Here is a 26,625-nt window from a genome sequence, read left to right as displayed (position 1 = left end):
GCACAGTGCTGGATGTGAGCTGACCCCTGAGCATGGCTGTGTATTTATCAGCCCAGTACCTTTCAACAGCTCTGCACAGAGAAGTAGCAAGAAGAGCCTTGGACCCGTTCCAAGTGCATGCAAGAACTCATACTTGGACTGTGCTCTCAGTGAAGTGGGTAGGACTCAACTCTTGACTGAGCATCGCTTCTGTCCTCTGAGCAAATAGCTCAGGCAAAGAGCAGCAGAAGTGTGGCTGAATTGCTCCAGAACCTGACCTGGGTGTGAAATCACAGTCACATGTGCTAACCAGACCAGTTTTCCTTGATCTGTCCCTGCAGAGAGCCAGCATGCTTTATCTGAGTTTCTCTTCTTTCTTAACAAGCATCTTATATTTTCACCCTGGACACACAGCTGTAATTTAGTTTGGAATGATTCACCCCGATGCAGAGTACCACGCAGCCATACCCAGCCACGACGCTATGAAGGTATGAGACTCAAAGGGTAGGATGGGTGTTGCATGCGTTGCTTTCCCTCCCCTTGCCCAAGGAGAGCACACCAGCCATTGCAAAGAGCAATAGTTACCTACCTGGACTTTCTTCCATTGCAGGCAACCTCTGAGCAGTACCACTCAGCTTAGGGGTTTTGTATGAATAGCGAAAACGGCAAGGTTGCCCCAAATTCTGCACCAGCCCTGGAGGTAACTGAAGAGCTGTGTTCGACAAAACCACGAGCAGACTATCACACTGCTGATAGGCGAGTGTCCCCGGGCCAGAGATGAACCAATGGGACACAGGAATGCGTTGTATGTTGGCAAGAAGAGCAAGGACTCTTTTTAAGGGTGGCATATTTGCTAGGTCATAATGAATCTTTAAGAAAATGAATTTTAAACAATTCGCGTAGATATGGCTCGGCCTTCCAGTCTCACCTCACAAAACATAAAAACCTTAAGAAAAGTCCTCACTGCAGCTCCATAACTCCGGAAAAGACCAATAGACAACCCAGTTGTTGTTGTTGCGGGGAGGGGGTGATGCCACTTCAGAACACATTTTGGGGAAGATCTTATAAAAGACTGTTCAACGTGGTTATGCCATAAGGAAGGTACATGCTGGACACCTTCCAGGTGTTCTTTCCATAGAAAACTCAAATTGAAGCAAGTCCTAAGAGAGACTAAACAAGCAGAGTACTTATTTTTCCATTCTGTCCCTTTGCTTCCCTTTCTTTTCTGCTGATCCTCTCTTCAGTCCTGAATCCATTATAGCATAGACCTTCTCACGGACTGCAGTGCGGAAGAACATAATGCTCCATCAGTGGTGCTTCACTATTGCCTGCTTCACTGCAAGGGATATAGCCAAAAAACTATCAGTAAAGCAAAAACAAACCAACCAATACGCCCAAGCAATGCCAACATTGCATTTCCCTTCAAAAGCAGCACAAAACTACAGGAATATCTAGTGGGAGAGCCCGGTAATTGTGCGTGAAATTTCCAGCTGTAAAGCATAAAGAGCACCTGGGTAATTAAGGCAGAACATTTCAACATCTACAAATCTCATTCCTGATTTTCAAAGTTTCAGTTAGGCCATCACCAGAGAAGGTTATGAAAGTAAACTACAGTCCCTGGGGTTTCTAAGAAAACGCTTCTCTTACGAATGTACTTGCTTATGATTAGATATGGGATTACTGAATTTGTAGGTCAAAGCCTTCAGTGGCTTTACCTGAATGCATTGGAGAAGACAAAATTACAGTGAAATGCGGAAGGCTAAAGAGCCCTGATTTTAATGGAGGAAAGTCTATCAGAAACGTGAAACGTGTTTGGAGCTGCAGTTCAGCCCTGGGGTATTTTTCCGTTCTTCCCGTTTCATTTCCAGACTCCTGTTACAACACTTCACACGGCCTCATAGTGCTGCTTGTTACAGCTTTAATAGCTGCTTTCATCTCAGCTCCTTCCAAGCAGCGGCTAAGAGCGGCTTAGCCTGAATTCAGCTCGTCATCACACCATGGGCATTCATCTACGGCTGTAACACTCCTCACAGCTATCATTTTTGGCCAAACCATATACAGACATGCAGCTTCTGGGGGCCGGCCAGGATACGATTTGGCCCCACCAGAAATAGGCTGTGATCATCACATTCTACCCAAGCGTAACCACCACAAAAGGTTTCATATGTTAAAAATCCGAGTTGGATTCTCACTATACAATAATGCTTCAAAGGCTGAGGACTGAAGGAATGAACACCTTAGCTTAGCTAGGAGGATAAAAGCCTTCTGCAGAGGATCACTTCTGTTCTGACGTGGTTTATTATCATCAGGACAGTACCCTGACAGCATGATTTTTACATGCCTGATTGAATTTTGGTTTGGAGGCCAGAGACATCTCAGCTTGAATGGCCCAAAGCCAAAACACACAAGCATTTGCACTGTAATTAAAACTTCATTTTCTACCAACAGTTTCTGCCCCGTGTTTCAGGTGAAGCAGCCACTGCTTTCTGCATGCAAAATTCAGATCCTTCATGCATCTCGCTGGATAAAGTGTGGGGTTTTGAATGTCTTCAGAAAGCTCTTCTTTATCACCCTGTTCTCACCCTCCTGCAGCTTCACACAGATTTTTCTGCCTTTGTGTTAATTAAATTCATAATAAAGAGTACGGAAGAGACCCACCAGCTGGTATAACTCACCACATACACAGAGCCAGGAAGAGGACAGATCTGCTGCATAATCTGGCTGACTTTTTGTTTGCCTCAGCTGGGGCGTATTAAAAGGATGGACAGGGAATGAATAGACTTTTTCTTTTTGCAAAAAAGCACTACATTGCTCAGTCTTTTCTTTATCAGACTGGAACATTTTGTGCCACCTTCTACAAAGCCAGAACTTCTGGCTGAATTTCTGCAACCGCTGAAAGCAGCTGCATCAACCCTGCATTTTTCTTGGAGTAAATCATTTTATCTGGGAAGTCACTGCAGATACCCTGCAGTGATGAGCACTTCTCCAGCAGGCCTTTGGCAGGCGCACTCCTGCACGAAGTCTGCGAGTCCAAGTGCACTGCAGACCTTGGCATTTGGAGGACAGATACTTCGATTCAAGCCTATTTCTCAACCCTGGTCAGTTCCTGTAGTAGAAAAATGAAGCAAGCATCAGCTCTCAATATGGGTATGTTATTCACATGGACCCAAAACATTCACCAAAGCCTGTGATCCTGACTACGAGGAGGAGGAAGTGATTGTGAAGCTTCTTACATAAAGTTGTTTATTAAAGAATGAACAAAGTCCTTTTTGCGTGAATACGGAAGGATCCTGACAACAGGAGATAACGTTTCTGCACAGAGTAGTCAGCAGAAAAACTGCTCGGGCTTTGACAAGGACACACGCTGTGAAGTGACTTATCAGACCACAGCACATGGCTTTTCTTCACCACCTTTCCCAGTGAAAACACTCAAATGCCTGCTCTGCGCAGCAGTACTTAACTGTGTTGGCTGAAGGGCTAAGATTTGGGGTAGGATTTGGGGGGGACGTGGTGGGAGGAAATCATGGCCAGGCTTGAGTATAGCCCTATGATTCACCACCTCACTCTTGCTCCAGCTTTCCTGATCATCTGGAAAGACCCTGTCCAACCCCATCCAGGCATAAACACACAGAGAGATGCATTTGCAGGTGGCAATATTGTCTTTGCTTTTTACAGGATGTTATGCTCAGCATCTCAAAGCCATCCTAAAAGCATCTGAGCCTATTCCCATCTTCTGGATGATTTTTTCTTCACCCCAGGTAGATGTGTGTCCTTCTGCTCTAGATTGATGTTCATGCCTGAGGAACAGGAGAGCCTCTTTCCACCACGACAGCACTGCCTGCGCTCTGTTGACCACCAAAACTGCTCCCACGCTGGATGTAGTGTTTCAAGGCTCGAGAGAGAAGGCGACGACTGCCTTGACCTACTGCTGGTGGTAGTCCTGCTCCAAGCAGAGGACCCCAGAGCCCCTTCATCAACACTGCTGCGGGTTTTCCATGATATAATCTTGATACTGATGTTCTCACAAGTCTCAGAGAAGAGCCAGTTCCCTCATTAACAGCAGATTCTTCCTGTCCAGGAAAGAGTCAAGTTCTGTGGCTAAATCCTCAGCTTCCGAGAGCATGTTCAGTAAGCCCAGCTAATCCAATAACTAGCCCAACTCACCATAAGTTGTCCAAATGCCAGTGTATAGGTTACCAAAAGTTGAACAGTTCCCATGGTTGTTCTGCCAGTTTAGGTGGCCTCTTTCCTCCCATCTTTTTGCTGCAACTGGGCTGGCACAGAGCAGTAGCTAACTCCAGACAGACCCCGAAGTACTAAGCAGTAACACGAGATCTTTTTCGGGCTCTCTAGTCTAATACCTGAGAAATGCAGTGATTTCCTTTTGGAGCATCTTCTGTTTCCAGGAGCATGTGCTGCAATTCAGATTTTTCACCAAGATCTGAGTTGAGTTTAAACCTCCTCAACTATTTCTAAGAAAAACTTGAGCATAGTTGCCAGTTCAAGATGGTATTAGTGCAGCTGCCTTAAATCGCTTTGTGAAACCTCTAGTTCTTCTGGTAAAATCAAATCTGCCACCCTTTAGCTGGGAGAAGCTGTCAGATCTGCATTTGGCAGGAGTATCAGCTTAGAGTTACCTGCTATGGAAATACCTTTCTCTGGCCACAAGAGCTATCTGAATTTGGACTCGAGCAATTTAAGTAGGGTGCAGGTGGGTTTTGCTAGGAAATAAAATCAACAGGAGTCTTTTTGCTGCAGATAAGCATGATTGCATCAAGATCTCACATCCCTAATTACAGGTGCTCTCAGGACCCAGGCTACGCTCTCCACCCAATACCTGGTACAAACATTTCTCCCTAGTCTCGTCTCAGGGCTGCCCTCCCAAGGAAAAACAAGAGACAGCAAAATACCTTTGCTCACTCTCCCTTCAGACGTGTTGGCTGTAGGCCTGCTGCTACTTCTGTTTCAGCTCCTTTGCTCCAGGAAGCGCTGTAAGAAATAGGAGGAAACATGGCTAAACCCATCTCTAGGTATGTCAGCGAAGCCCAGGACCCCTTTCTGCAAGTAAATTTGAAACTTAAAACTTCAGCAGGGAAGCAAAAGAAGAACAGAAGTGATAACAGACAGAGAAAGGAACGCAAAAAAAAAAAAGGAAGAGGAGGCCTACAAAGAGCTCTGTAACAAAAACCTGTTGTAGTCACAGCACTAGCTGGGCTGACCGTGACGTCCTTCAAGAGCCTTAAGCACCTGTCCTCGCATATGTGCTAAATAGCCAGTCAGGGTGTGAAGCTATTTTCCAGGACGGATGCCAACATCTCTTTATGACACGGTGTTTTCGTGTTTGCAAACGGTTCGTTCAGAGACAGCGCACCGTGTTGGAGAAACGCCGTGAGAGCGGCTTCCTCGGGGTGCCACAAGAGGTCTGTGGCCTAGCTGAAAACTGCTCCCAGCAATGGGATGAGAGCTGTTTGTGTTAATAAACAGCGACATTCCTGCTGGAAAACCCAGCCGAGAACACACGCAGAAAGTTTCGAAACCTCCAGGCTGAAATGGGAGAAGGGCTTTCAAAAAGGCAGGCAAAGCTCAAACGATTTCTACGATTACGATTTCTAAACTCAGATGTCGTGCACAACATATCACCACAATCCACATTTTTGGCCCAAATAATTAATAAGCACCTCTAAATCATTTCCTCCTAAATCACTGTAGTACAGTCAGTGCTCCAAAACACGCTTTTATTCTCTATCACAATATTATTCCTCAGTCGCATCTGAACTGAAGCAGCAAGCGGTACCTACCAACCACTATCCAAAAGTTATTCTGGAAAGTAGAATAAGTAACAACCCTCCTGCACTTCTGGAAAACTTTTTGCTGCTGTCTAATACTTGGTTAATTTTCAGACATGAGGAACACCCTAAACTTCTCAAGATCTTATGACTTAAATCTATTTGCGGATTAAATGCAAGTGGGTTAAAGGCTCAGATGCCACCATAAATACAAGCGAAAAATATTTTGCCAGATGTTATTTAAAACAACAGCAAAAAGCCAAACATCAGTTCCCCATTTCATACATAACATTTATTACTTTCGACACTCAAGCATCGTGCTTGATTTCCCCCTCACCTGGCTAAGATTTTCCATTAGCTAAAACACTGAATGAAGCCCAGCTATAAAGGGATCACATCACTAGGCACGGACAAGCCAGCACCTTCCACATATAGATGACACCAGTGGGTGGCCCAGATGAGCACACATGGAAAACCACCCACGTTGTTGTTGTACTGAACAGCAGCGCAAACCGGATCATCAGGAAGGCACTGGGTCAAGTGTTAAAATCTGTCAAAATTTCATCCTGGATTTAATCCAGGAAAGGTTATCTGGCTGCAAGGTAAAATCATGAGGTGCGTTTCCGTCACTCTTTCAAAACGCAAAGCATGGAAACACATTTCAAGGCACCCTTGCTAAAAAAAAATTAAAAAATAAAATACAATACAATAAAATATCACAGTATCTGACACTTCTCAAAGCTACAGAGTCGCACGTTCTAGGCAAAGAGAGAAAGATCAGTGCAGAGCAATAGATGGCCTCCTGACATCCTTTGCAACTTGATTTGCCTAAAAGCCTATCAAATACAAAGTGGAAGAGCAAAGAAAAAAAAAAATCACCTTGGAGCGACAGCAGAGACTGAATCACCCAGCAGAGGGCTGCATGAGCAGTCCCATTTCTGCGGCTCATCTCGCTGCCTAAAAGCAATCTGCCAGGCAGCAAAGATGAATCTCTTCTCCGCTATGGGCTGCAGGCACTACAGACTCAGCTCATACTGCTCATGCCCAACCCGCTCTGCATGGAAGAAGCTGAGATGAACCAAAATTAACTAAAAACAAACAGTTGTGCAAGCAGCGGTTCTGGTAGCATATCTTTCTCCCCAGGGAAAAGGAAAATCAGCAATTACAGTAATTCCCGCTAAGCTTCAAAATACCAGCTGGCAGGTTTGCAGAGGTAACCTGCACCTTGTACCGCACGTTCCAAGTAAAAGGCAGTGAAATCTATTTCTCACTATTTTAATGACTTGCAGAACAACATTTTAGTGCTTTGAGTGTGCTGTGATGCTCTGCAAGGTTATGTTGTTATGACCAGTGTCTGCAGCAACCAGTGGTAAAGCCTCAGCAGAAGCAATTATTAATTAAGTTAAAGAGTACATCAACCAAAAGTAACCCAGGGCATCAAACATGCACGTAAATCCAGAGAAGAGATCCTTTGACTCTACAGTTATTTTCCTAAGTCTGGAAAGGGAAATGAAAGGATACAATAAATCATTAAGTGCTAAAAAAAGCAGGGTTTGGATGAATTGCTTTGATTTTTACAGGAGTCTAAGGTACCTCGTAGTAAAGCACTTGAAGCAAGTTGAAGCCATCATGATAAAGTGGTTGAAAGCCAATCCCAGATTGGTTGGACCCCATTGCATTAACCAGAGGGAGGAACCACCCCATCCTCAGAGGGTGGTATTCAAGAGAGTCATCCTTGCTTAGACTCGAGTCTTTCAAGAGTAAAATTGGTTAAAAGATTTCTGACAGTTTCTGGACTACAGGGGTTCAGTTTTTCTGATCAGATGATGAAGCTGAGGAAAACAAGAGCTCTCCTAGCTGAGACATGAAAAGGCAACTGGCAGACCATGGGCATACATCGTAAGCAGACTGTGTCTAGTAGCTCACGAGATCCAGGCACCCAGCTGCCCTTTCAGAGGAGATTTCTGGGGCAAACTGGTCTCTCTGTGGGGGAAGGAGAGCAGAGAAACAGGCTCTTTCCTCTGTCCATCATTTCAAGGCTGTGGGGCTGTGTTCAGCAGATCTCCCTGGGCTCTGTTCTTCAGCTTTAGCAAAAGATCTCAGAGAAGCTGTTCCCGTTATTAAAAATACTTAAGAGACAAGGTGCAAGGTTAGCACAGGTGACCACCACGTGTCTCAGATGAAGGACTAGCCACACACACTACAGAGACCTGTCTCCCCACTCACCCATGCTCTGGCAGGCGCTCTTCCTCACCAGGTGAGGGTGCTCCTAGGGCTGCTAAACCTCCATCTGGGACTGCTGTACCTGGGGGAGGAAGCGACCCTTGCAAGGTGCCATCTGAGCAGGTCAGACTTGCGAGCAACCTATTTAAACACAGCAAATATGCCAAGGTTGAAAGGAATCTGCCTCATTGATCCAAAGGACGACAGCACTCAGAAGAGCTGTGATTTATGGCCATGATAGGGGTAGAGGTATCCCCAATTTGCCTTCCCCTCTTGTGTCCACAAGCAGATACAAACATACCAGGAGGTTAAAAACAGAAAAAAGAAAAGAAAAATTAACTCTTAAAGCTGTCCTGAGAACCGAAAGTGGACTGGAGGAGCTAGAAAGGACTAGGGCGCAAGGAGGAGTCAGAGGCAGGGACTTCCCAAAGCATCTGGCAGCATTTTAGGTACTTAAAAATGTAGGAGACATCGGAAGAAACCCTAAAGCAGTTTATTTTGGCTTCAACCCATCCTCTATTCTGACTGAAGCACATTCTCCCAAGCTAACCTCCCACCCCGAGCCCTTCACCAACTTTCCAAGGCAGCCAAATACATTCGGAAGCATTTGGTCAAAACCAAACACTTCGGTGATAATAGCATTCTCATTTCCACCCAAAACGGAGTTTATCAGAGACATTCCTGGGCCCTGGAGGGATCTTCTGCTCAAACGTGCATTCACCATTCACGGCAGCAGCCCACACAGCCCCATGGGCACAACACTTACCTGGAATGCCAACAGCACTAAGAGAGCACCTGATCTGAGGAACAGTCAAGTAGCACCTGAGTGGAAGAGCTGTGGCACAAGAGAAAAAAACCCTCATTGCTCCCTGGGCCTGAAGATGGAAAAATGACAACACAGAACTGGAGGAACTGGGTAGATCCTTGCCAAGTTAACACCAGTGGCTTTTGCTGGTAGCTAGAGCCCTGCTGGGCAATAATTGGGCAGAAAATAAACCAGGTGGGCTGCTCTAGGTTCACCCACGCTTACACCAACTGATTGCTAGCAAGCCCAGAGTGACAGCTGTCAGGGTCAGAGATGCTGGCAAAAGCCTTCCGAAATCAAGTTGGGGGATTCCTGCTTGGCTCCCAAAGCTTGCTAGAGATGTGCCTAGAGACAACGTGCAGAGAGAAGATGCACGGGAATGCCATGCTACATCAGATGAAGGTTTCATCTATTCCGGTAGCTTGTCTCTGGAAGCAGCCTTTAACAAATGGCTCAAAAGGAAGGTACAAATCTTCCTGCAAATGCACCATGAAAGACAGCAAATCTGTCTGCCTTAGGCCCCTGCCAGCAACACTTGCTGAACCAGACGAGAAAAGTTTGTTCTCAAACAGTACTGTTTTCAGAAGAGTACAGAGAAGGGAAGGGATCACTGTCCTTGCTTGGTCTGTGCTACTCAAAAATCTGCCATCTCCTCCCCTGTATTTTAAGGGTCTTAAACTTTCCCCATCTGGAAGGACTAAAAGCTGAACAGAGATGTGTCTTAGCAATACAGGCACTCATCTTTTCAAGTCCATCCTCTGGGAAAGATCTTGATTTCTGTTCCCCCAGGACTCTGACAATTACCGGGGTTCCTCTCCATCTCAAGCTGTCCTTTCCCAGCCTTTTCCGGTGCAGATCCTTCCTTCAAATTCCAGCTTCCTGGAATTTGCATTTGACAACATGTTAAGATTTAGGTCTGCTTCTATCAAGCCAGCACAGCACAGGAGTTTAACTCTTTTGCTGACTTACGTGGAGGATGCCTAAAATGAAGGGGACAAAGATGTGCGCGCTTCAGTCCTTGCTCCACACTGGCACTGTTTTGCTGTGCTCTCCTCTCCGACAGGAATCAGTGGTAAAGGTCCATGCGAGTCCAAGCAGGTTTCATTGTCCAAAGTAGATGCATGCAAAGCATCGTTGTGCCAGTGCCCCACAGCAAAGGGATGACGTACGTGGTGGTGCAGCCTCCAGTCAGGAACAGGCTTGCCCCAGGAAGCTGCCAGGGATCTCACCCCAGAAATACAAAGCCCCAAAGGTGGGCATACACGTTCAAGATCTCCAGGAGAACACCATCACCTCCTTGCTACACTTCTTCAGAAAATGAAGGCAGATTAATCAGAACAGATGTACCATATCTGAATAATTTCTGGGAAACATAGCTGAAGCGTTCGACAACGGGAAATTTGGGATTCCCCAATTCATTAGTGAAACGCTACAAAAGGAGCAGTTGCGTTTTGCATACCTATCCCTGCAGCGTGAACTTCACCGCAAGCCATCACTCATCTTAAAAGAACTGGTGCTGCTAAGGAGATACTTACATGGAACGAGAAGGAAAAGGCAGCAGAAGTAACACAGCCTGTAGTTAACACCGATGCAAAACAATTTTGTCTCATATCTATTCCCTTGGTCCCCTGCTCCAGACTATGCTGCAACCAGAGCCATGCCACGTTACTGGGCTCCATGTTCCTGCTTGCCCAGAGAGCGTTTCTCAAGACAGCATGCTTTAACAAAGCACAGCTCTACCGTGAAAAATGAAACCATGTTTAGCAAAATTCATGCAGTAAGTCAGACACTACAATGCAGAATTCAGCAGATTCCATTTAATGTCATGTGCATATATTCATACATTTACTTATGTCAATGGTTTTTGATGTGCGTGATCCAGGTCTTGAAAAATCTACTCATTCGTTTACGTCTGGGAGTGTGAATTCTTTCAAGAAATCATTTTGGGATGTGTTTTTGTTTTTTTTAAATGAACTTTTTACCGTATAGTTGCAAAGACAGTATTGCCAACAGGAACTTAATGTCAAACGTGCAGAGCTAAGCCCCAAAATTTGCAAATAGCTCTGCAAATGCTGTTGCAAGGAGTTTTGCCAAGAAACAAGGGAAGCAAAGAAAACCCAACCCTCCCAGGGAGAAAAGGGAACTAATAAGAAACAGATAAATCTTATTTAGCATCCCAGGCAACAGCAAGGCAAAGCAGCAAAAGTAACACTGGATCAATTCTTCAAGGATGTCCTAGGCCAAGGCTGGGGAACACGGCAGAGAAGTAGACATGCACTTAGCTCATCAGGAAAAAAAAAAGAAGAAGATATTTTGCAGTGAAAGTACTCACAGAAATTTGACAGGTTTTGTAGTTTAAATCATAAGACTGATAGATAGCAGGGTTATGGACGCTTAGCTTGCAACGTGCTCCTTCCCAGCAGTTTTGGGGTAGATTTTTCAAGCCCTGGTTGATGGTTCCAAGGAAGGCTTCTCAGATCCTCTCCCAGATCTCTAAAGATCAGAAACTATTGCATAGCATTTATTTCAAATAAGGCACTGATTTGCCAAATCGTGAACAGCAATTCAAAAGCAATGCAGTTTCCATACAGTCCAATTTTGATGGCCTACAGTGCAATAACACATAAAATTAAAAACAAGGTTTGGAAGAATAAACCTAGCTTTAAATTTAAAATTAATATTAAAAAGATAAAGGAAACTACATTTTTTAAAAGCCTTTTTATTTTCCTTCACCATTTTTGTTTTACAATACAAATATCACCTTGTGAATACACAAAAACCCTACAGAAGATAACTCTGCTTCACGTAAAATACAGAATGGATATATATATATTTATATATATATTTTCTCTTCTTCATTCTTAAAAAAACTATTTTGTTCTGCACATTGGCATGTTCTGCACGTAGGATAGAATACTTCCCCAGACATACAGTATGTATGGTAGGAGTGAAACTTATAATTACATGCAGTTTCTGCACAAATATTTTAAAGAAATAGATTATCTTTGTTGTTTTTCAACAACATTTCAGTACGGGATGGAGAAACCATTCGTAGTTCACTCAGTGATCATTTGTAAAATTCTTAAAAAACAGGAATTCATGGCTGTTTTTCTTTTTAAAATACAGCTACCAAGTAGACAATAAAGTGATATATTTTAGAATGACCTGCCCACAATGTGTGAACAAGATCTGACCCTTTTTATTTGGTTTTTCCCTACACATGGCAATTTCAACATTATAAGCAAATTTCCAGTTTAATTTAGCTATAAATGCAAAAATTAGTAATTATACAGTATATATAATTCTGCTTTCATGGAATACTTTATTTTAAATAAAAACATTTAAGACTGCCTACTGACCATACAATCAAGACAAGAAAGGCACTAGAAACATAGACAAATCTCTCTCTCTCCCAAGAAGCATATTTTTTTAAATTTTAACTCTCTATTCTCTGACATGTAAAAATCTTTTTAAATTTAATTTTCATACACATTTTGAAAAATAAAGTTAGGAAATACTTAGAAAATCACTTTACATCTTTTTTTTTTCTTTTTTTCTATTTTTGCACTTTTTGACACAGCCACTGCAGATTCTACAAAATCGAGATTACCAAACCTTCCTGTGTCTATCATCTCATTTGTATCTCGGTGCAACAGGTAGAAAGATTTCTCAATTTTACCCAAGGCAGGTATTTAGAAACCTTCATATAGTCATTTGCTAGAAAATGGCTTACAGCCCAATCTTTGGGGCAAGAGATATGAAAAGTATGTTTTCCCAAGAAAATAATATGCTTTATTCCCAGACGTGACTGGAAAGACCAGAACTTATGATATAAAAGCTTTCATCTATGCTGTCGCATCATATACAAAGGAACATGGTGATGGGTAATGCAAATCCCAAATCCATTAACAAGAAATGTATAACAGTGCATGATAAGTTAAATTTTCTTTATTGTTGTCCAACGCAGATCCTTTGGAGAGAAAAAAAGATCACAGTGCTTACCAGGTAACTGAATAGGTTAAGTCAAGGTAACCGTTAAAAGAAAGGGTTAGGGAGCAGTTCATTTGTTATGGCATCTTCTCGCATGGAGTTCTTAGCACTTGGGACAGGTCCTTTCCCCCCACATTTTGTCTTATCGACACGCTGTTATGTGTCGTTCACCAATCTGCTGTATTTAGCTTGCCTACCCCGGTGGAGCACCGGCCAGGGGAAGTGCCAGTGGTAGGAGCGAGGTACAATTCCTTGAACATTCTTTTCAAAGTACTGGAAGGGCTTGTACCACCAGACCCTTGCAAGGAGGTTAGTTTGGGAAGCTTCTTTTAGCACCTGCACAGAGATAATTGGAGAAAATAATTAAGAAAGAGCACGTTACTTACTCGCACGACTTCACTGCACGTCGCTTGCAACCATAAGTGGCTTTCCAAAACCACACATGTTGCTTAAGGCGATTTCCAAAAATCTCTAAATGCTTAGATTTTTTTCAATGCCAGAGCAGAGCAGCATCGTGTTAGCCCATGAAAACCCCCAGAAAGGGGTCTGCACACCAAGCTTTATTTCCACATTTAGAAACTTGTATGTAAAATAAATCTATTTTAAACCTGGGGGACTTCGGCTTTGAATTTTAAGACCACACACAAGCCACAGCCATACCTCTCTCCCTCTGCACATGGAGCAGGACAAGGAAGGAGAATAGCAGTGTTGAACACAAATGTGCATCAGGGAAGGATCCAGGAATCGTTATTTCTCAAGATTTCCCAATGCCTTACTGGTTTAGGGAGGCAATGCTGAGCCATCTTATCTGAGTCACATCATACAGCACAACAGATGCGTTTCCATACAACAACGCAAAGAGCTTTTCTGAAGCAAGCCCTCATTAGCATTTAAGGTAAGTATGACTTAGTAACTTCCAACTTCAAAACACAGGCTCTCAGTACCGTCATTTCGACAGAGCACAGGAGCAAAGTCAGCCACAACAGTTACAAAGTTTGGGCATGGATTGCTATCAAACACAATGATTCCCAAACTGTGACTGAACATTGAACTGAAATCTCAGTTAAGTATTTGGTGGTAGATATACACAACAGCACCCAGGTGATGCAAGGGCTTCACTGTGGTGTACTGCTCCAAGTAGCATCAAAATCCTTGCAATAATACATGACATTGTCACTAGAAGACATTGATAAGAACTAAAAAAATCTGCACCACTACGATATGAATTGCAAACTTCCTATCAAACTTTATCAACGTAATTAACTGGAGTCATATGCAATTGATAAGCAAAACAGCCTTCTCCATTTTGCATAGAAAATATTTTGGGCTCTGATCTGTTGTTACAGACTGAGGAGAAATTATCCTGTCTTAAGTTTCTTTTACCTCACTAGTCTTTTTCATGCATAATGGAATTGTGCATTTTCTCAGCAATGTAAACTCATCTTTTATTGATCTAGTTCACCGGCAGGAAAGTAAGAACAAAGAATCACAAGAGACCTCACTTAGACTTCCTCATCAGACCTCTGAATCATTTACCCCTGCTCTCTGGGCGAGTATTTCAACACTGTAACAACCATGCTTTGCTACCTCCCATCACGTGCTGTGTTTCCTCCTGGGCAGCTCCTTGTTCTCAGTATTTCCTGCATCACCCAATTTTTCATGTCTTCCCGGACACAGGCCTTAGAACAGAAGCAGCTTATTCTACTCTGCTGTCCTCCAAAATGAAAACATTTATCTCTGTTAGGGGAACTTATTGTCCTTTTGAAACACTGAGCAAATGGATCATTTCTAGTGAGAACAGCCTGGCTATTCTTCAAGACAGTTGTCACCTAATTAAAGGGTGTAAGCCACAGAATACAAGGAAAAGCCAGTTAAGAAAACAAAACAAGAAACCACCACACCTAAATGCCTGGCTCTAATACCACAAAAACGGCCAACTGGCCAAAAGTCAGAGGGACTTCAAAAATTGCAGTTACACAGCCAAAGGAGAGAGGCGTGCCTGTCAGTAAGCCTTCAGATATTTTTTTTGCGGTCAAAAGGCAAGATGAGCTCAACGGATGTCTCCTCTTCTTCCCGCAAACACAACATGAGGGAGTAAGAGAGGGACATGCCACAGGACACTGGCGAGTCCACTGTTACTCCTGCGGAAAGGCTCTGGGCAAGATGTGCATATTCACCCACTGCCATGCTACAGCAAGAAGCGTGGAGCCAAAAAGATCCAAAGACTAGGAGAAACTCACTTGCTGGTTGGCCATTGTGTGATACCACCAGAAAAGTCGTGTAGTGATGTAGTAAGCCACCACCACGTCCACAGTGTAGTGGTCATGAGCAAGGAGGATGCAGAACATCCCAACCATGCTGAGTGTCCAGCAAAGCCAGTGATACCACCAGAGTCGCCGTGGAGAATCTGCAAAGAAGCACAAGCAGCGATGACTTCAAAGCATAACGTTACGAATGCTCAAGACCATTGCTATAATTAGTAGAGGACGGAGACTGCAATCCAGTGACGTCAGCACTAAGATTTAGAGCAGGAATGCTGAGATTACAAAATTAGTATCGCTCTCTTAATGAACAACTTAAAAGCCCAACAAAGATTTAATATATCTTGGTCTGTAAAAGTAACTGCTTTGTACTTCAATATTGATTCTACATAGAGGGCAATCGATTCTTCTTTCCTTTCATGCAACAGAAATGCATATGCTAAGGCCTGATCTTTGTAAAATCAGCAACACTGCATTTCGCAGGACATCCATATCTCGCTAGACTAGGAGATACTTAGTTAAAATAATGTCCATCAGGTAGGGTAGAAAACAGGTTTGAACTATACTCTAAACAAAATATTTTTGAAATAAAATGCAGAATTCCAATATCTACATGGTAAAGTGTTTTACTCTGTCTCCAAACTTTTCTGTATCTATAAGCCATGTCAATGAATTCCTAATAATTTAATTGAAAAAGTTTGCATTTTTACTTGAATTGTATTTATGGATCAGCACAACACTAATTCTTGAACGAGAAGGGAATTTATACAACAGGACATTCAGCAAGAACAGCAATGAACTTACACTCTTTGATAAATAAGTATGTAAGCGTTAATATGACAGTGTGACCGCTGTACAGATAGTCACCACACATGTTGTGGGATCCTGTGATGGACAATCCTCCGCCAGCAATCAACTTCATTATCCTTCGCAGATGAGATTCCCAGTCTCCAAAAAGCTAGTGGAAGAGTAAAACAAAATCACGGTAACAAGTCAGAGCCAACCATTCAGAGTTTAAAGCACGGCATTAGCGAGCAGCTCTGTCTTTTCGCTATCACTGGAGAGATGGTTTATTCTCTTTTGCATTGAAACATTAGAATTTAATCAGTAAAATCCCATGAGTTTTCCCAAAAGTTAGCAACATGTTTCTAGAGGAAAAAAGACAGGAAATGAGACACGAGTTATTTTTGATTGATCCTTTGCATGTATTATAGCGATAAGTCTTCATATGAATACAGCAGGAGACTTTTCTCCTACATCCATCTGCCTAAAGTATCATTTTGTTTGAAGCATCCCCAAGGCAGGGAATCAAGGAAATTATTAAAACTTCCCTACGAATACAATACATCGAGGGACTTCTGACTTTTGCTATGATCACAAAACAGATTGAAGGAGAATAGGCAATTTTATTTAAACAAATGTATGTGCATAGATGTATGTGCATGTTGGTACATATGTACATATGTGTAAACTCTTAGTTGCAGTAATAAACATGCTATCTTTTCAGTGTGGTACCAAATTAAAAAAGTGGTTCCAACGGTATCAAAATACTGTCAACAGCTACACGCAGAGTGCTATGGTTATAGAAGAACAGGTAGCAGAGCAAAAATTGTTTTCTCTGGTATTTCTAAGTACTTACTGCTGGTGCCATTTAAAGGCATAATTTTTCGCAGAGGTTTTTGCTGGCAGCCTTTGCTAATGTTTGTGGCAGTGCAGCAGGATGATTTTAGTAGGAATCTTCAAGAAGAGGTAATGGGCTCAGACTTTTTTTTATTATTATTCATTATATCTTTGTATTGAGGGATGTTTTTATAAGCCACGGATATACAGTGAAGGTCAGAAAAATAAATCTGCTTTTCTCCCAATTCTAGAATATCAGTCTCAAAAAAAACCCAACTCCACAAAAATAGTAATTAAAAATATTTCCAGTTATAATTAGAATTCTTTTTCATGTTCTCTAAACATCTGTTTTTCCCTTCTGTTAGAGAAGCAACACACTCTAAATAAATGAAGCTTAATTAAATTCAGCTCATAACAGTGCAGACCCTACAGATGATAATCCAACAGAAAAGCGGGTGAGCTACCCAATCCACACGTCCAGCTGCCTAAACCCAGATTTAACGCACAAGAGAGAATGTCTTACCCAAAACTCTAAGACCCCCCTCCACCACCTTGGAAAGTCTTTAAAAAAATTTAAAAAAAGAAGAAATTCTTTCCACTTTGCATTTGAAAAGAAGCTCAAATAGCATTTCCACAAGCATGGCGCCAAACACACACGTGAGCAGACTGGCTTTAATTCCAACAGTCCCCATGAGCAATAGGGACCTTCCTGAACACCTGATGGGGTTGATCCAGACTACCTCCAATTTGGATATTTGAAGGACCCCAATTTGCCTTTTGGAAAGCCTTCGGAAAGCCAAACTGGAGTCCTCCTTGGGACAACTCTCCTCTGCCTCCTCTCTGATGCTCGTGGACCTTGCTCTCGCTGCTCCCAGCTCTAACACGAGCCCGCGCATTAGATGGATCCACCAAAAAAAAAAATTGGGCACTGTAGGACAAGCACAACTGGGACGTATCAAGCACCTCCTGGACCCAAAAGGAAGCCAGACATTGTTTGAGCTGAAAGAAGAACTAATGGATCAATGCCCTCAGCTACATCCCTGCTGCCGCTTTAGCTCATTTTAAGAAGTTTTACAATCCACAGGAACCATTTAACGGTAAGAAGGAAACAAAGATCACCCGGCCAGTCATTATAGGCACGTTATTCCTTTCTTTTAAAGCTTATTCTTAATTAAGTAACATGAATTGTACTTTTTGGACAGATCTATGTGGTCTCCTTTGCAGTAATTAAATATTTCTTGCTAACAGTTCCTTCTCAAACATTAAATTGCTCCCAAATGCCCACTCTTTAGAATAATATATAGTTCAATAAGGTGATGAGAAGCTATTTTTTCCCACCAATATATTTATATCTTTCGAGAAAAAAAAAAAAACTTGCTATTATTAGTAGCAGAAACTTATCACGGAAATAGAAGAGGGCAACGTAGGCTTGCCTTTACTTTGAGTAATGAGGCCAACGTGCCAACACTGTAAATATCCCAAAACTGCAGATTAACTCATTTAGGTTCATAAATATCTGTGCTGGGTTTTTTTAATTTCATAATGGCCGACTGATCAAATACAATGTTGATTTCCCTCCCACTCGCTTCTCCTTACAAAAGACTTAAGTCTCTTAAGAAGCCACATGTGGCTTGGCAAACGCTCCAAATTGTCAAGCATTTGCTGGCTCCATTTCCCCTAGGAACTGAAGCATTGCAACTCTGTTTGCACTGCAGATTTATATGTTCCAGCACTACTCATCAAAACAGCGCCAGTACATATATCAAACCAAATCAGGAGTTTGATTTAATGCTTTTGCTACCAGTCATCTAACCTCTGACTGTGCACACAAAGCCTATGGGCTACGTGTGCAATAGATGTTTCATGGAAATTGCTTGTTTTTGCTCTCCTGCTTAAATCACGTTAGCGCAGATAATCCCAGGAGGGGCCAGGAGATGAACTGCAGTGGAGAAAGCGCGCTTGCATCAAGTATAGGCACACTGTGTCGTATCACATACGTTCTAGTCAGGATCAAATTGCATTTCCCCACCGCAAACAGCACATTACAGCAAGGAGCTTACACAAATGCTTGAGTTACATGAGACGGATGTAAGAACGCTGTCCCCATCCCATCCCCGTCCTGACCACATGAATTACCATTCAACAGTGACTAAAAGGGTCTTGCCTAAACCATCTCTGCCTTAGTGACTTTATTTCAGCGATGGCTTTCACAAGCCCATTTTATGGGTGCGACAAACAGGAGTCACTGCTTGTTAGGTGAGGAGGTGGCAAGTTCTTGCCCTGACATCATTCCAAAAAAAATATATATATATGCAGGCACACCTCGTGAGTGCAATGCACGCTCCTCAGACCGACCTGCAGGACACAGGGGAACTGCGATAGGGTTTCTCATGGGAGATCAAGTCAGGTCTAGAGACTGGATGAAGATGCCAAGCTTTAACCTCTGAGGGGCAAACAGCAACAAAGGGGACAAAAAGCTTCACGCTGAACTGGTCTGAAAGGAAAGTCTTTCTGGGTCATTTTCAAATACAAATCATACTCTGATTTAACACGCTGAATTGTTTAGAAATAAATGAAGTCCCATATGGCATCTCCGTAGGCTGCACTGCTTCAGGCTGGTTTGGTGGAGACGGAAAAGAGGTGGTCACACAAAAATGCTACAGAAATTGCATAGATCAGGCCTTCAAAATGGGTGGGAGCGTTTGCACTGCCTAAAAGCAATCAACACCTCAACCAAGAGGCAAAGCAGATGATCTGCAGAAGGACGCCCCCGTCATGCCCCATTGATATTTTGAAATTAGTAACAATTATTGTGAAAGTGCTGCTCGGAGCTTTTGGCAACGGTGAGACAACAGAAGAACATTCAGATTACAGTACGGAATGGCAGCAAGCAGTTTACCTTCGGAGAGCAGTTGAAATGCATGCCTGGTACTGGGAGTGTAGTTACATACATTGTAATACACCGATATAGGTATAGTGTGCCAACTATACAGAAGAATCTTCTGCTAATAATAGACCTAGAAGGAAAAAAAAAAAAAAAAAAAAAAGAGGTCATTCAATGCAAACAAAATATACAGAAGTAAATAAAACACATGAGCTAGTAACTTTTCTCTTATGGGTGCTTTAGAAACTCAGGACTTCTGATGTATTCATGTGTATCAGTTTACACCTAAGAACACCAAATTACTTGACAAATTTTCCCACGCTTTGCAGGTCAGAAACGCACAAAGAACTCAACTAAGATTACTCATGAAGTTGATTCCAGGAAGCTTAATGATTATATCACGAGAGTCTGTGCAAATTTAGCGTTGAAGACACCAGAAGGGATTTCACGGCCCACACCCCTCAGTTAGCTTAGAACGGTCACTAATTTTGTATTAAAGGAAGGAGATAAAGTTACAATATTTTCATTATAAGATAAAACACACATTTATTAATTACGAAAGGCTGTTTTAGAAGCAATAGCTCTATAGGACCCAAATGAGAACAAACACTACTTCTATAGAAAACTTCAGCAGAAATGAACAGTGGCTCCTCTTTCCAATGAGCATATCTTTCTTGAATAGCTTTTAAAAAAGCAAATAAGTCACATCAGCATTGAAACTTCAGAAACACCAGTTTAGAGCTGCGTTAGATGCAGAACATGACGTTTTCATGGGAAGCCACTGCCATAGTTTCAAGCAGATTTGTCCATTCAGGGCTGCCAATAAATCACTGAAATAGGTTGAGAGGCCCGATACAAGTTTGGGGTACCGCAAAGCAGAGTTTTGCAAAACCAGCAACTGCACAAGCTTCGACTTCAACTCAGCAATGACAGCCAGCCCCAAAACCGAGTTTCCCTGCTACGTACCGAAAGAAAAAAATACAGCAATGAAACATTTCCTGGCACGTCCATCTGTCAGGATGGGAGCTCTGTTTATCCGGGTTTGCCTAGCTTTCAGTAAAGAGAGTCGCTGCAACGCGAGAGCATTACCAAAGCAAGGGCAGATCCAATTACAACCGTTCACGAATTTAAGCGACCGCGTCCTGGTGGTTACGAATCCTGTCGGTTTTGTTCGATTTTAAAGCATCATTATTCACAAATAATGATCATTTGGACATACAAGGATTACCCTACCATCAAAGGGTACAACTCCTGGCATCCATTTGTTGCTATTTTGAAACTTTCGCTTCTAAAAAAAGTAGTATTTCCAACAGCCTCGACCAAGCCGAAGCTCTTTTGAAGCTCAGAACTGGCCTTCTTTTTTAATAGCTTTTGACAGGGTTATTAAATCGTCGTGCTCCCATTCTTATGGGAGGATGACTTTGCAGCACTGGATCAATACCAGCTTTGGGTGTCTTAATTTATCAGAAAAGCTTCAAATATTACAGTGAAGCATACGAATGGTGTAAATATATTTTGTTACACTTCAGAGTGCTCACGACTATTGAAACACAGCAGGGTTTTTTTTAGTTTTTTTCTTCCTCCTTCCCAGGGCAAACAGGGACACAACTGGGAATTAAAAAAAAATCATGCTTTATTAGTGTAGCTCCATGAACTGAAACGTAGGAGTTGAAGGCACTATGCCCCTGGGGAAGTGGTTTTCATCTGTTTTTCATATGGGAAATTTTTCTGCTGGAAGGGTGAGCCATTAAAGATTTCACACCTGCGCCTGGCTTTTATAACCATATATGAAGTTGCTTCTCTTTATAACCTGCTGTAAAAGACAACAGAGGAGTTGGGGATTAAAGATTGAGAAGCACCACACCTAAGGAGCAGTAGTGTTTTAGCTAGCACTGAACATTTCAGCCACTTTTTATTAACATAACCTACAGAACTACTTGGTTGTACTTGGTGTACTTAGCTTAGAAAAGTCTGTGTCAAAGTGCTGTCTGTATGGTAATATATAAAGATGTAAAAAGCCACAAATTTTCAGTTCAAAATAGGATTTTTTTCTTGAAATTATGAGGTCCCATTCAACATCGCCACACAATCTCAGCTAACAGTTACGTCCTCAAAGCTTCTTACTGGCCAGGGCAACCTACCAGGCTTTATAACCACTATCCAGTCCTCACCTAACAGGTTCGGTGGGGTTTTTTCAATCCCGTGAGCGTGCAGGCTGAATCAAACGTCAAGCGCGGCCAAGAACCACCACCGTATTTCTCCAAAAACATCTGGGAATGCTTCCCAGAAAACTTCGCTGCGCATCAGCAGTACTCGCAGATCAGCAGCTTGCCTGAATTCCTCAAGTTCCCTACGTTCCCGCGTGAAAAAGGCTCAGCCGGCCCAAAGGATGCTCCAACCAAGACCCGCACACCCACCCTGCTCCTCCTTTCTAAACCAACCAACTCAACCTACCGCAAATGCCACGGACAGTGCTTCACGTGGAAAACAAAAGCACCAAAGAAAGTGGGAACCTTTCTCCTTGCATCACATCCAGCCAACTGCTGAGCACTGAAGCTTTCAGTCTTGAGGAAGCTCGCAGAGCAGGTAGGACATAAACCTTATTCTCTTACCGAAGATAACCTTAAACTATCTACAGTCTAGATTGCACAGGACGTGAGTGAAATTGCTCTGGTAGAACTAACAGAGCAACAACAAATGAAGAGAGGCATTCGTACACTTCTGGATCCCCCTGAAACGTTCAGCACAGAACAAAACTCTTCCAGGCTCAACTCAACAGGGGTCAAGGGAAACATCGTACCGTTGTTTGTGAGGTCCTTTTGTGGACAGACACACCCAACACCCTCTTCTGTTTAGACCACAACTTTGAAACGTCACAGAAAACAGGTAGGTCCTATTCAACATCACCATGCAATCCCTGGACTAAGTGGTGAGACAACGAAGGCCTTAGGGATCAGCAACGTGAATGACGCACACCTCTATCATCCGTCACCACTTCTGAGAATAGCAGGCTAAGATTGGGTGAAATCAGATTATTGCTAAATAGCATATCTGATATGACAAGCAATAGACGTTTCACTGCTGGGCAAAGAAAAGTATTTCAAAAAGTCTGAAATCAGGAAGCAGCCTGCTTTCACTGAAGGCTCAACCCAGCCACTGGTTACAGTTCAGCTCAGACGCAATGTTTCTGGTTCATCAGTGATCATGAACTTTCACTTGGAGACATCTGTGAACAGTATCTCTGTCATCCGACTAGGCTAGGAGATGGTTTCACCCTGGCCAGCAATCACCCAGCTTCACTTCTTATCTTCACATCTTGAATGGACCATCCCAAAGCCATCAGAGGTTAGAAAAGTGAGGGAAGTCCAGCTGGCCTCGTTTACTCTCTTTATTCTTGCATTAGTTTCAAAGGGAGGTGATAACCCCCATGACACAAAAGTGATTCTACTTTTTCATAACACTTAGTCATTCACCATCCAAAGCCACAAATAAGTCACAGCCCTGAGTTCTTGTTCTAGTGAACACCTCTCCCATTTTTCCCTTTCTGCTTCTTACAGGGCTACCAGACTTAGACAGATGTAAGGCTCAAAACCTTCTGATGGTCCTTTTCTATCCGTGTCCTGAAGATGAAGAATATCTAACATCTGTCCGCTTCCCCCCATTATTGAACCTGTACTAAAAACAGCAAGATGGATCTGACCCATGCTGTCACACACAAGAGGTAGCAGCTTCTAAAACCTTGCTCTTGCAAACACATTCACGATCAGAGTCTCACCAATCCAGTTTAGGAAGGCTTTAAAAGTTATTTCCCACACCACAAATCTTGGCGTCACGACCACACCTCCGAGGAGTTTCTTGGGGCCTCCACTGTCCATGTTTCCTATTCCTGCTGGAAACATCTCAGTTTGGATTGGGAAGCCCACTGAGAAAAAGCAACAAATGGTCGGGGATCTAACCATAGATGATAGCCCTGTTCATTGATAAGCAAGAAGAAAGGTCGCAAGAGCATTATGTGACCAGTACACAGACTGACCAGTACAGAACAGCTATTCCAGGGCTGATATTGGGAATTGAAAGCCATGGATAAGCCTCTCTAACATCTTTCACTTACACCAGAAAGAGGTCTCCTCCTGAAGCAAGTAAGAAAGAACATGTCAAAGCACAGCGATGGGGGGGAATCTCTACATCTATCAGTGATGCCAAATTCTTTGTTGTCAAGTCAACCCATCTCTCACTGCTTTGAGATCTCCAAGGACTTTATGGATGCTGCTATAATACATTTGAAGACCCTGCTCAGCTCCATCACAGGGTGTTTGGATCCCTCGTACTGCCTTGTTAACCTGACATTCCATTTTTGAAAGTGATCCCATGTCACCTTCTCTGGATACCTCCCTTGGTCTTAAAAAAAACATTTATTTATGCTCAGAGAGGCCAAGTAAGTTAATATTCCCTCTAGTTCACCACAGGCAAGTTGGAGCAGTGGGGACAGGAACCACTCAGCGCTGCAGCTACTGACATAGGAGTCTAATACTGAAGCCTATAGCCCTAAACAAAACAAGAGGCCAAGCCAGAGTAATTTCCTCCTCCTATGCATGTGTGTACACAATAAATAAATAAATAAAAATCAATTTCACAGTTTGAGTCCTACAATAAAAATAAATGATGGAATAACTTAACCATTCTAGAAACCTGCCTTTAAGGAGTGCAACCTCCATAAAAGTGTACAATGGTTTTAAAATTTCAGCTAATAAAATACATCAACTAGTATAAAGCAATAGGAAAGATGATAAAACCATCGTCTCAGAACTGATTTATTTTTCCAGCGCTCACTTTATGTATTAATGACCTTTATATTTCATAAAATAATGTTGTTTTTTTTTTTCTTTTTCATAGATAAATTTACCCTGCTGCATGGGAAGTGCTCATCAGAAATGCATTACTGAGAACACGTGGAGCAAAAACCAACTCTCCAGGATGTTCCATTTAGCTCTCAGGAATGAAAAGTTCACAGCATCGCGTGGATTATTTATTTGACAGATTCGTATAGAAATCCACAACTGCGTTGCACAAGTTTATCCTGCCAGAGCTTAGCAATTCTCTCTTTTCAAGCCGACTGTACCTCCGGAAGTTGGTGAATACTATTCCAACCCCTCTTTTCCAGACCAGCTCTAGACATTTAATAGCATGCTTCTGGCTTGGAAGTACACTTGTGCCTGTTCTCTGAAAGGAAAGAAGACATGCTACTTGTCTCATACTGCTTAAAGCCACTCGACTTTGAATACTTCAGTCATTGAGTCTTGGCAGCAGCAGATTTTATATCAGATCACTCACCGCAAGGCAGCCTGAGGTGGGGATTTGCAGCACATCAGATACACTAAATTAAGCATCCACACGCACATCTGCTTGGCAGAAGATGAGGTAGGGGACTTCCACTGGCGGGCAAACTCTACTTTGCCATTTTGACTGAGTGAAAGCAGGTACCCAGACAGCCCTGAGACCCTCTAAACTCACTGCATAGCTGCATTTTTACTTATTTTATGATTAGCTTTTGACAGAACCATACTCTGTGTTTGTCAGCGCCTGTCCCATCTCATGTCAAGCAGAAAGTATACTTCAAATCTTTCCACTCAAAGCTGCTTGGGTGCAAGGACTAAATGACTGCAAGGACTAAACCACAGCCTGTCGATTTTTTTTTTCCCCAAGTATTATAACTGTACATTAGATCTTTATATTAAGCCTATACAGAGACACTAAATGTATCTCAAGTCAGTTAGCAGCTGATAAGTTACACCAGCATGAACTGTGCTCACTATGTACAGACCGGACAGTCAACTGAGTTAAGAACATTCACGGGTTTTTGTGGCTAAACAGGGCTCAGTTCTGCAGGCAAACAAGTCCACAGCTATTAGTTTCTCATGCAGCAGTTGAACTGAACTTCTTTCCCATTCTGCCTTAGCAAAACACACAAATTGCAGAGCCCAGGGTGTAGTATCTATTTCAATTTGGGATACCAAAACGAGGGAGATCACAAGAAGCACCGTTTTACTTGGATGTGAACGTGTAAACCAGTATCCAAGCCCCCAAAAGCCATCACAAGTGTAACTCAGCCCTCAGTTTTCAAACAGTCTTACTTACTTGTATTTTAAGAGCAGCCACTGAACAAACCACAGTCCTACAAGGATCATGCCGTTGATTTCACAAATAGAAAAGGCCCATTGCACCCGATCAAAGCGATCAAAAAATGCATCTGGTAGGGGAGGCTGCACCTCCTTGGGAGGCACTCGTTCGTGAACGACTGAGATAGTCACCGTGGTAAAGACGAAACAAAAAAGTGCATAAATAAAAGCCAGGAAAGTCTTCCCCCATTCCATGGGATACTGCGAGCGCTCCGGCTCTGGCATGGGGATCTTTATCATCTCCTTCTTATACCCATTTGGCATCCCGTTCAGTTTCATTTTGCTGCTGAAGCCATTTTCACGCGCGGTGTCGCTTGTGCCGACACGGATGTGCCCGTTGACGTGCCCGTTTTTGTGAGCCTCGATGTGGTGAGCCATTTTCAGCGTCTCAATCATGTGCAAGAGCCGCTGCCCGCTGTCGGAAGACACCCGCGACAGAGGTGACTTCTGAAAATCCTCCTCCGTTAGATTGATCAAATCCTGCCCGGTGAAGCTCTTCAGCGGCTCGCAATACTCAGGCATGGCATTCTCCGTTAGCCAATTCGTCACCTCCTCGGGCGACCAGAACACCACTTCTTTCATCACGTCAGGCAACCCGGGCACAGTCTGGCATGGATTTTAAACCGGGCAGCAGCCGCTGTGACACCAGGGCAGCAGCAAGCTCCTCCGTGGCTTTTTCATCTTGTCAGAGGAACCTGTTTGCCCGACGATGAGTCCCTGTCTCGAACATCCGCACGCTGGGGAAAGCATAGGAAACGCTTCACTTCATATTCGTGCTTGCATTCTTCTTTCTAGTGAGGAAAAAGAAAAAAAACAACAAGCCGATTATTAAGACAGCCTTTAGCACACATTACTTCAAAATTCACATTACTTCAACAGCTGTTGAAGGGATCCTTCCTGT

General features: G+C 42.9%; 1 protein-coding gene and 1 long non-coding RNA gene across 16 annotated transcripts in view; both read right to left on the bottom strand.

Annotated features, from left to right (window-relative positions):
* Positions 1-1,288: 1,288 nt before the first annotated feature.
* On the bottom strand, positions 1,289-8,028 carry LOC106489061 (uncharacterized). The gene is made up of 3 exons (XR_001293333.2): positions 7,992-8,028; positions 4,890-4,968; positions 1,289-1,315 (listed from the first exon to the last, which is right to left on the bottom strand). It is a non-coding gene; the product is annotated as an uncharacterized lncRNA (long non-coding RNA).
* A 2,575-nt stretch (positions 8,029-10,603) lies between these two features.
* Positions 10,604-26,625, bottom strand: part of SGMS1 (sphingomyelin synthase 1) — a 95,672-nt gene continuing 79,650 nt past the window's right edge. For all 15 annotated transcript variants that reach the window (XM_067299653.1, XM_013948225.2, XM_067299656.1 and 12 more), the window contains 5 exons: positions 25,684-26,515; positions 19,564-19,681; positions 15,849-16,002; positions 15,024-15,190; positions 10,604-13,119 (listed from right to left, as the gene is read on the bottom strand). In XM_067299653.1, the coding sequence (XP_067155754.1) occupies positions 12,940-13,119; positions 15,024-15,190; positions 15,849-16,002; positions 19,564-19,681; positions 25,684-26,306 (1,242 nt within the window). In that variant the 5' untranslated portion in view covers positions 26,307-26,515 and the 3' untranslated portion in view covers positions 10,604-12,939. The remainder of the gene's footprint in view (positions 13,120-15,023; positions 15,191-15,848; positions 16,003-19,563; positions 19,682-25,683; positions 26,516-26,625) is intronic.

This window comes from Apteryx mantelli, chromosome 7 (genome assembly GCF_036417845.1).
Source record: "Apteryx mantelli isolate bAptMan1 chromosome 7, bAptMan1.hap1, whole genome shotgun sequence".
NCBI lineage: Eukaryota > Metazoa > Chordata > Aves > Apterygiformes > Apterygidae > Apteryx > Apteryx mantelli.
Note: the sequence above shows the minus strand (reverse complement) of the source record. Positions and strands in the feature narration are given on the sequence as shown.